We start from the raw sequence: 11093 nt of genomic DNA on the forward strand, positions 1-11093 counted from the left end.
GATCTCTTTTTTTCGCCTTTTTGTTTTTGTGCCTTGCATCCATCACCTCTAAACTGCAAATCTTATTTATTTACCATATAATATTTTATAATAGTTTATTTTTCATGGCTTAAGTCTTAGCACTCCTCCTCAGTGTATGCCTTGTCAGTATTAAACAGAGGATTGGAGAAATGAAAAGGTGTGCTTTAATCTTCTCTCTTCACAGTGTCTGTTTATACCTGGTTTTTGTGAAAAGCATCTGGAGGCCACAGATCGGTCCTGAGGACCCTGGTGTACTAACAAAAAGCCCTGTTTGGTTTTGGCAGGCTCACGGAGTATGTTTACATGACACCACAACAACTCTGTTGTACTGGAATCAGATAGGCCTCCTGGTATGCAGGTACATCCTGATGAACTGAGTATTTCCTAATGTTACGGGTTTTCTGTTACAGGGTTTGAGAGAGGGAAGGAGGACCTCTTGCCTCTGCCTTTGAAAGAGGACTCACATTCCATATCTAAGAGTAAGGTAAGGAAAATCACTCCACTAAGCTGATGTACTGTGATGGCTGAAAAGGAAAGATTGGTCGCTTTAGGTGCATTTTTTAATAAGACCAGAGAATAAGGGAATTACTGCACGTCTCCTTTCCTTTTACAAATATTGCCTCAGGCGTAAGATACCCTACATTGAGATGACTCACACATCATAGACACTCTACAACATCAAACATTTATCATTTATAACTAACATTCCAATTCAGCCCTTTTTACTAGTCAGCTCAGTGTGGAGGAGGCCCGTCTAGTTTATCTGTTGAGGTCCACGTCAAGGATGCTTGTCAGAGCACAGGTGGGCGTCTAAGTCTATCTCCACCAGACAGAAATCCTATTAATTTTTTGTGTTTCAGTATAACAAGATGATGATTTTGGAGTTTCTTTTTTTATCAGCTTCTCAAGCCAAGACTGTAAAGTGTCCTATATCTGTGGAGGTCCGCTATCACAAACATACACAACACATGTTTAGAAGAAGAATTGAGCCACAGCCACACTTTTAACTATCTTAATAATCAGTCCTATAGTCCTAATAGTCCTAAAAAAAGCTCTTCTAGTTTCTGGAGGGACGACTTGGAATAGAATATTTTAGTGTGGGTCCTTTACTATTACCGGTATATGTACCTTCTTTCTTTTTTTATCCCTGTCTGTGATTGTTATGTCTGATATATATAGTTGATGAAGATTCTCAGTCATCCAGGTCATTTTCATTCAGAAGGTTAAAGCAAGGCGTCTGGACTTGTAGAGTTTTTTTGAAGACATTTCACTGCTCATCCAAGCAGCTTCATCGGTTCTAACTGTTTGGTAGGGAAACATGCTTTATATGTGGTGGAGGCACTCAGTGGGTGGATCTGTCAGAAACTCACAAACAAAAGCTTTAAAAGTGTTCATACTTACCTGTGTTGGTCTGACTGTGTGTGTCTGCTGTGTTTAACGACTGGTTAACAACTATGAGCCTACAGGGGGGCCGTGGTGGTGGGACCAGTTATAGTGCTGCTGTAGGTCCCTATATGCACACTTGTCTGTCTCCAGTTTAAATGCCTCCAGCTGGCTTGTGAAGGGATCTGTTAGACACTGTACTGAGATTTATAGGCCTCATCCCACTAACAGGGCTTCCAGATATGTGGATGAGTTTGAGAGGAATTATTTCCAATTATATTAGAGGTATTTTCTGTTATTATGATTGAAAAATCTAAATAATGTCCTTTGTCCTTGTCCTCATTTGTGGTAATAGACCTGTCATTAGGGGGGAACACTTAGCTAGTCATTTTCCGGATGTTCTTACTTAGAGCAGCACTAAAACAAGCTAAAATTTCCACAAAATCACGAGCTACCATTAAAAAGGATGATTGTTAAGTAGACTGCACTGAAATCCTCACAGGATGTATTAATGGTCACAATGAGCAAACACATGGGTTAGACTTGTTTTTTTTTCTCAGATGAACGTAACGAAATAAAAATAGAGATATTGCTATGTGGTCTTTAGAGATGAATCAGCTATTAAAGCTTGTTTTTCTCCTGTGCATTCACAGTCAGAAACAAAGCTGTACAATGGCTCAGACAAGGATGTATCAGCGTCTGGAGGAAAGCTCACGAAGAAGGAGTCCCTCAAGGTAAGTCAGCTTAAAGCTGCTTAAGTCTGAGTATCCGGACACTAATTCTCAGCGCAGCATAATGAGTCTTAAAAATACTTTTTCACACAGAGTCTTACATATAGCTGTAGATTGTTGATGTTTGTCAGGCACTCTCTTTTTAGTGTGTGTGTTTACACTGCAAGTCATTATACATCGAACACTCTACTGATTCCTGTCATGCACCACACATATCACCACATTGAAAATTGCTACGGAAGACATATTTGCAACAGGGTGTCGCAACAGGAACTCTAAGGAGTGTGATTTCGCTCTTATTTGTTGCTAAATGATGATGGAATGATGATGCGTTGTTCATCCCTCTGTGCTTCCTGCAGGTGCAGAAGAAGAACTACAGGGAGGAAAAGAAGAGGGCAACCAAGGAGCTGCTCAGCACCATCACAGATCCTTCTGTCATTGTCATGGCCGACTGGTTAAAGGTGGGGCACCCTACAGTCTTATTTTCCTTCTTATATTTGCATTTCCATCACTGGTTTCTACCCTATTACAATTACCTCTCCCATTTGTTTAGTGCTTTACTTTTCAGAATCAGTATTCCTTTATTTATCCCCGAGGGCAAATTCTTTTTTGTTACAGACAAAATTAAAAGATGGCATGAAATTGAAATGTATAATAAAGATCTAAATACCTAGTTAGCATTTAAATCCCAGAGTTTTATGTAAAGAAGAACATATTTACTACTATAAACCTTTACATAGTAAAGAGCATGACAAGAATGTACCAGTATGAATGTACAGTGTCTCAGTGACTGTTATAGTTCAGAGTTCAGTAGTTTGATTGCGACAGGCAGGAATGACTTCCTGTGTCTCTCAGTGGTGCATCATGGGAGTCGGCACCTGTTGCTGAATGAGCTCCTGTAGCTCGTTTAGATTCCATTTCAGTGAATAATTCCTGATATTTCTCTGTGTCTCCAGATCCGTGGCACTCTTAAAAGCTGGACCAAGCTGTGGTGTGTGCTGAAACCAGGCGTCCTGCTGATCTATAAAACTCACAAAAATGGTCAGTGGGTGGGAACAGTGCTGCTCAATGCCTGTGAGCTGATCGAGAGGCCTTCCAAGAAAGATGGCTTCTGCTTCAAGCTCTTTCACCCGCTGGAGCAGTCCATCTGGGCTGTCAAGGTCAGAATACAGCTCAGATCTCATCTCAGATGAGCAGTCAGTGACTATATGAAATAACAGTTTGTTTACTTAATATATTATGTGTTGTAAAAATCAGGATCTTGGAGGATCTCTAATGATGTCTCATTATTTTATTTTATTCTGATATGATAATTTTGAACCAGAATGTTCACTTGCAAAGAACCAGAAAAGGCCATTAAAAGCTAAAATTATTCTCAGCAAGCTAAGACATAGTTGGTTGCAGTAAGCAAGTAAGTTGCAGTTGAGAAAGTGTTTGGTTATGCAGCCTGATGGATATTTTGAGTATGGCTCATTTTGTTTCCGAGTTATGAACAAAACAAAATAAATTCAGATAATTAGGGAACAAAAGGCTCTTCCATTAAAACAAAACTAATTGTCCCCTGCAGTTAAAATAAAGAGCTAACCAGATGTGATTGTTGATTGTATAATCAGGAACACATCTTAGTATAATTTAGGGCAGACAAATAACATGATATGTCCGGCTTTCCATTTGTTCCTGTGTTTTCAGCTCTGTTTTGTTTTCCAGTGCGGCTGTGATTTGGTATTCATCGCTGCCCTCCCATCTCAAGTGTTTGTTTGTGCTATGAAAAAGCTTGAATTACAATTACTGGTCCATGTTTAGATTACAGTGTCCTCTTCACTATTAAAATGTGCACTTCAGTTGTTCTGTCCCCTCATAACAAACTGTATTTGCATAATCACTTGTGACTCGAGATTCTGTCTATTTGCACATACTATAAACAAACACTGCAGGTGAAACAAGGAAATCAAAAAGACACAATGCACATGATTAAGAAACTGAGGCCAATAATGCTCACCCACCATTAACAGAGTTATTGATTTTAATATGCATTTCTTCGCTTTGTGTCTTATTTATCAGGGTCCTAAAGGAGAAGCGGTCGGCTCTATCACGCAGCCGTTACCCAGCAGCCACCTCATCTTCCGTGCTGCCTCCGAGTCTGATGGTAAGAGACAAGCTGTCAGTCGCGGCTATTTCTCTGACACATGTGAGCAGCTGCTTAGTTTGAGTAAAAGAAATAAAGTCATAAAATTGCTCAAGCGTGGCATTAATCCATCAAGATAGGAAGTACTTCAGGTAACACTCACTCACTTGTTTGCCACTTTATCTTTCTTGATAGTGAGAGGGGTCAGTTAGAGGTAACTAATGATTCATAGGTTCACTTTGGTACAAATTGTACATATCTTTACGTTTACATCACACTGAGAAATTATGTGTGATCAGTTTTGAGTCTTTATTTTTGTAGTATTTGATTGTATAGTAACATGTAGCAAGTAAAGGAGTGAATATTAGCCACAATGTCTCCTTGTCTCTGTCCGTGGTGCTGAAACATCCAGCCAGTCACTCCCATATACACTAAATCTCTCTCCATGGTGCTGGGACAAAGAATAATGCACAGAAAAATAGTAACCTAAAATCTATTTCCTAGGCCGGTGCTGGATGGACGCCTTAGAGCTGGCACTGAAGTGCTCCAGCCTGCTAAAGAGGACCATGATCCGTGAGGGAAAGGAGGACATGAGCACAGTAACCTCTGGTGGTGAACACTCCATTAATTTCTACAGTCTCCTCCGAGCCCACAACATGCATGGTTTCCAGTGAGTGGGAAAATTAATCCTGCACTGTGACAAGATTATTTCCCTGCAGATGTTATATAATTTGATGTAATAAACATCTTGCCACTCCATCTGCTTTCTGCTCCATTAGGTTCAACGACAGTGACCATTTGAAAGACCCAGACCTGTACTCAGACAAGTCAGACAGGGAGGGAGAGCAGGACCACGAGGAGTCAGACCCAGAAGGCCTTGAGAAGAGCGAGGAGAGTGACAGTGACACGTCAGAGCGCCAGGATGACTCATACATTGACCTGGACCCCAATGAAAATCTATGGGAAACTCCATACCTGGAGCAGTCCCACGAGGAGTTGGGAGAAGTATGGAGAAAAGTTTGCTGTATACATACTTAGCTTTGAACTTTAAAAAAAAAAAGCATTTTAGATAAGATGTGATTGCAGCATTTGGACTCACATAGTCTCACAGGATTTCTGACAACTATTTTCATCTTTAGCTCTTATTAAAACATCATCTAAAGGCTTGTTTTTAATAAAGTTTCTTGCATAATGAGAAAAAAATTAGCATGTTCCTCTGCTGAGGCTATTATTGCTGTAGCATGGACAAGCTTTGATCACAATCTGTGTGGGTGTCTGCAAAGGAAACTGTACTGATATGACGACAAGTGTGAAAGTGCTAACATGCATTTCCATACTGATGACATCTCAGTTTGACAGCTCACCAATTCAACACCCACTGAAGCTGAGGCAAAATGTTTACAGTCAAGAAGGAATTTAAACACAGGTTGCACAGCTATACATTTTTTTTTGTGGTGGCACATCAAAGAATATGAACATTGCACTGTTTGATGTCTTTGTCTCCAGGCTGGTGAGGCAGCTCAGACAGAAACCGTATCAGAGGAGAATAAATCTCTGATCTGGACCCTGCTGAAGCAGGTCCGACCTGGCATGGATCTGTCTAAGGTTGTGCTTCCCACCTTCATCCTGGAACCAAGATCTTTTCTGGACAAACTCTCTGACTACTACTACCACGCAGACTTCCTGTCAGAGTAAGACCTTTCATTTTCTGCAGTGATTTCTGTTACTTTAACATTTTTGAAATACACCTATTGTCAGCAGATGAGAATCAATACTAATCGTACTTTAGCCAGCAGGCTGTTGGCTTCGTTTAATATTGACTGTAAATGGAGAAAGAGCCTGCCTGATTCTGACCCAAGTTCCAAGAATCACCCTCCAGCTCCTCTTTCTCACCTCACTACAAGGTTGCCAGGCAACCACCACAGACACAGCCTGGCGTGTTGTCTCCTATGCTTGTGCTGAGCTGATCTTCTCCTGTCTCCAACTGCATATTTAGTGAACATACATGAGAGATGTGAAGCCTTCCGTTGCTTGAAAGCAAATATAATTCCTTTATTGTCCCCTGCTCCCTTATCAAAGGTTATTTTTTACCAGGGTTGGTTGCCACCGATGTGTTCAGAATATAAAATGGCCCCTATGCAGTTTCTTGGCATTTTCCCTCCTACATTTTTAGTCACTGAGGGCTCTTTTTCACTCCTATATAAAGTTCTGCACCTCTAATGAAATGCCACCATCAAGGATAGAAGCAGAACAAACTCAAATGTGTCTTTTGTGCAATATAACATCATTATGAAGACAGAAAATATTACATTTGCTGTAATATGTACTTACACGATTTTGACCACAGATGTGAAGAGTACTGGGGCATGCAATACATATTTTACTATTTACAGATTAAAGATGATAGAGATATAAATAAAGTTTTGATTTCCTTCTCAGAGCTGCGATTGAAGAAAATGCCTACAACCGAATGAAAAAGGTGGTGAAGTGGTACATCTCTGGATTTTATAAAAAGCCAAAGGTCAGCACAGCCTACTCCGAGTACATGCATGTTTCTAGACCAGAGTTTATTCTATAAATACACATTGTGTTCACCACATGTGCAGGGGTTGAAGAAGCCTTACAACCCCATTATTGGAGAGACGTTCCGCTGCATGTGGCTCCATCAAAAGACCAACAGTAAGACCTTCTACATTGCAGAACAGGTAACGGCAATCTATAAAGAGCAATGTGATTTGTCCACACCATCTGATTGGTTTATTTGTAACTCTTAACTATATCATGTAAGGAATATATATTATTTCTTTAGGTATCCCATCATCCTCCTGTGTCAGCCTTGTATGTCAGCAACAGGAAGGATGGATTCTGCCTCAGTGGTAGCATCTTGGCCAAGTCCAAGTTCTACGGTATAAACAACGCACAACATTAAATTCTATAAAATGAACTATGCTAATATTTATTCAGCTCTTCGTTTATTATAAGTTTGAACTCTTCCAATGATTGTCCACACTGTTTACATTTTAGGAAACTCCTTGTCGGCCATATTGGATGGGGAGGCTCGGCTCACGTTTCTCAACCGAGGGGAGGACTATGTGATGAATATGCCTTATGCTCACTGTAAAGGTCAGAGTGCATCCTGCTGTACTTCACACATCAATCATGAAGTCTTATTCCTTTAAACCCCGTAGAACCATTCTAAAAAAGCCAAACTCTTTTTTAAAATATACATATATATCTTCTAGGCATCCTGTATGGAACTATGACCTTGGAGCTGGGCGGTCAGATCACTATTGCATGTGAGAAAACAGGCTATAGTGCTCAGTTGGAGTTTAAACTGAAGGTAGGTGTTTCTAGAATAATGGTAATAATTTAAGACTAAAGGCATTTAGGTCTAGTCTAGGGAGGTAACAGAATACATCTGGTGTTTCTCACATATCTTTTCTTAATGTCTCACTCTCCACATCCATCAACATTTCCGCCATTCCACTCCTTTACCCCTCCTGAAATACATCCGATCCCCCAACCACCATCATGTCTTATCCAATCATGTCTAATGAAATAGCAACAGGTACATCAAAGATAAAGCAAACAAGGGAAACCATACATTTTCTGTACTGTTTTAACCCAACAGAAATACAAAAATGCAAATAACTCCAGACATTAAGTGATATATGCACATATATCTTTCTCCTTCCCCTCCCTCCTTTAAACCCGTTTGCTTCTTTGTCTATACCCTTCATTCCTGTGCTTTCCTTACCCCTCCTTCATCTCTCTCCTCCAGCCATTCCTGGGCAGCAGTGACAGTGTCAATCAAATTTCTGGAAAGATCAAGCTGGGAAAGGAGGTGTTAGCCACACTAGAAGGACACTGGGTAAGATGCATTCTTCACTTGTTTTTTATATCTGTTTGTTGCAATAGTTATTAAGTTCTTATTTATTTTGTAACATGAAAATAGAGAAAGTTTTTCATGCTTCATAGCTATTTAGGGAAATAAAAAATGCTTTGTGACTATCCTTTCACAGGACAGTGAGATCTTCATCAATGACAAGAAGACAGGGACAGTAGACACTTTCTGGAACCCTACACCGGAGCTGCGACAGAGTAGGCTGACCCGATGTACTGTCCCACCAGAGGAGCAGGGAGAGTTTGAATCAGAAAGGTGCACTGTAAATTAAAGCCATTATTGACTGAATGTTAGAAATCTTAAAATGGAGGGAAATTATCTAAAGAATCTTTAAGCATTCTCATTTTCTTATTTTATATTAATGACTGTTGTTCCCATTCACTTCACCAGACTGTGGCAGCACGTGACGCGGGCCATCAACAACAAGGACCAGACAGAGGCCACTAATGAAAAGTTCATTCTTGAGGAAGCTCAGAGGAAGTCAGCCCGTGAGCGGAAAGCCAAATGTGAGGAGTGGATCCCCCGCCTGTTCGAGCAGGACCCCATCACTGGAGAGTGGCATTACAGATATGCTGAGTGAGTCATTCCCTACTGTCTGTAAGCTAGTGCAGTCTGAAATCAGATAACAGATGGTACAACTTTGTTGTTTAACTATGTTTTGCTTGGTAGTAGTTTGAATTTAATGATCTTTATTTGCACTCTCAATTTGCTACCTGTCCAGTGTGGTATACTGCTATCTAGTGGTGACTCCTTGCCACTGCAGAAATTTTTTTCTAAAAATGGGTTTTGTGCTTGGTACAGTATGTTAGATAAGTTTGTTTCCAGTCTGTGACACTTCCTTTTCTTTTTCCTGTATTTAGGTTAATATCTTTATTTTCACAGTGTGTTTTAGCCTGATTATGTCTCTTCACTTCTCTCCCCTTCCCCAGTACAAGGCCCTGGGATCCCCTCAATGACTTGATCCAGTTTGAGAAAGACGGCTGTATCCAGACCAAGGTCCGACACCGCACCCCTATGGTACGTTCTGGCAGTCTTATTAGTCTGAGTAACCAGGGGCCACGGAGGGACAATTGCAAGTGCCAGGTAGGTTGGCCCGATCGAAAACCCGCCATTTGGGGAAAAAAACGCATCCCACCGCCGTCTTCATTGCCGCTTCTCCTGTTTGTGTCATCATTGCTGTGCTGCCACCGCCATCATCACCTGTATTCTTTTTCTTATCTTTTTTCATTTCTCTTTGCCCCTCTTTTTTTTTGCCTTTCTTTGTCCGGCTGTTCTCTCTGTATGGGAGTGAAGGTCATGTCAAACTGCATGCTGTAGAAAGAGAATAACAAGGTGTTCTTCCTTTTCTTCGCTTTGTGAAGAGGAAAATAATTATTCAGCATGAAAGAGGACATGTACAGCAGTATTTGGGGAAATCGACAGAATGCTCACAACACAGTTAATAAAAATTGATGATTATTGCTCATCTTAAGTCCAAAAGGGAGAACAGCTTCATCATCACGTCAACACACTGACCACGGCCATCATTACCTGGCTGTGACACCCATATCCTCCTCACCTCCTTTGTGTTTTCATTATTTTCCGTTCAACTTTTCCTGACAAGCTGATATTGTCATGTATTGTTATTCCTCTTTTCATGCGTATTTGCTAATAACCACCTGGCGAGTGCGCGGCTTGAGTTTAACTTTGGTCAAAAGCTGTGCACCAGAGCAGACACACACAGGTAGTTTTTTGATCTGATGTTTGTGCAGTTAAAAATGTTGACCTTCAGACAAACCCCTAAATCAACCTTATAACCTGTTTTATCTGATGAAATTCCTGGCCCAAAAAATGCATCACATTAAATTAGGAGCTAAAAAAAGAGCTCTAATCTGGTCCGACTTTAATCCATTTGAACCAAATAATTTTAATGTGCCTGCTGTTGGATGATGGTTGTGTGTTATTATCAAGTGTTTTAAATGGATGTGGCTCACCCATGAATCAGCATGCCTCACACAAATGCCATTATAACACAATGGACGAGTTCGACTTGTATGTGTGTTTCTGCTGCCATGATATGCTTCTACAGAATTGTATGTGACTGTGCCTGTGGCCTATTTGGTTAACCTGTTTATCTCTTGTGTGTGTCTATGCAAACGCGAATAGGTAACGGTGCCAAAGAGGAAACACAAGAGCGACAAGCCCAAAAGCCCCGAGAGTGGCTGCTCTTCACCTGAACCTGACCGCCAAGACTCTTCCGGCAGTGAGCGTGAGATAAACACATATACACTGACATAAATACACAAAGTAGAGTTTCTTTAAGAAGGAAGGAAATCTAGTCTGGTTTTCCTGTTTCAAGCTTTTAAATTAACAAAACATTGGATAAATAAAAATGTTTATTGACATACGAAACAGAGGCTAGATGTAAGGAATCAGTTTACAATATTAAAAACTGAATATTGTCATCACTAAATTTTAGTGTAAGCAGGTTCTTAATATATGTTGATATATCATGAAAGTGTTATGAGCATGATGTATGGATGTGCAGGTTTAAATCAGAGTAGCATTAGCTGAACAGTTTGTACACTGTAAAAAAGGGCAAGCACTCAAAACATGCAGGTGATTAACTCCATTTAACTTGTCATGTCATTTTAATACACTGTATTTTAATCTGCTTTATTTAACTGTGCGGACATCTATGGAATTATGGGTTATTTAATCTGTTGAACAGCACAGAAACCTGTTAAATATACTTTGTTACAGGACACAAAAGCAAGCATAACAGTCGGATGAGGAAAAAAGGAACAGACCTCACTGAACTTCAAAGTGCCATTGAATCTATAAAGCAGACGCAAGATGACATTAACAGGTGAGATGAGGAAGTCTCACTGTATCATGGGATTGACACAATGCTATGCCGTGTAGCACTTACATGTACATGTGTGTGTCT

General features: G+C 40.3%; 1 protein-coding gene across 9 annotated transcripts in view; it reads left to right on the forward strand.

Moving 5' to 3' along the window:
• osbpl8 (oxysterol binding protein-like 8) overlaps positions 1-11093 on the forward strand; it is a 61865-nt gene that overhangs the window by 47063 nt on the left and 3709 nt on the right. For 6 of the 9 annotated variants that reach the window (XM_028425356.1, XM_028425400.1, XM_028425409.1 and 3 more), the window contains 19 exons: positions 432-505; positions 2058-2138; positions 2495-2596; positions 3092-3295; positions 4197-4281; positions 4765-4930; positions 5040-5265; positions 5767-5951; positions 6700-6781; positions 6867-6965; positions 7070-7166; positions 7285-7383; positions 7503-7600; positions 8042-8131; positions 8283-8419; positions 8555-8740; positions 9094-9247; positions 10310-10412; positions 10907-11012. In XM_028425356.1, coding sequence (XP_028281157.1) covers positions 432-505; positions 2058-2138; positions 2495-2596; positions 3092-3295; positions 4197-4281; positions 4765-4930; positions 5040-5265; positions 5767-5951; positions 6700-6781; positions 6867-6965; positions 7070-7166; positions 7285-7383; positions 7503-7600; positions 8042-8131; positions 8283-8419; positions 8555-8740; positions 9094-9247; positions 10310-10412; positions 10907-11012 — 2374 coding nt within the window. The remainder of the gene's footprint in view (positions 1-431; positions 506-2057; positions 2139-2494; positions 2597-3091; positions 3296-4196; positions 4282-4764; positions 4931-5039; positions 5266-5766; positions 5952-6699; positions 6782-6866; positions 6966-7069; positions 7167-7284; positions 7384-7502; positions 7601-8041; positions 8132-8282; positions 8420-8554; positions 8741-9093; positions 9248-10309; positions 10413-10906; positions 11013-11093) is intronic. The other 3 variants (XM_028425381.1, XM_028425426.1, XM_028425363.1) reach the window with 2 other exon arrangements.

This window comes from Parambassis ranga, chromosome 2, assembly GCF_900634625.1.
Source record: "Parambassis ranga chromosome 2, fParRan2.1, whole genome shotgun sequence".
In the NCBI taxonomy this organism is placed as follows: Eukaryota; Metazoa; Chordata; class Actinopteri; family Ambassidae; genus Parambassis; species Parambassis ranga.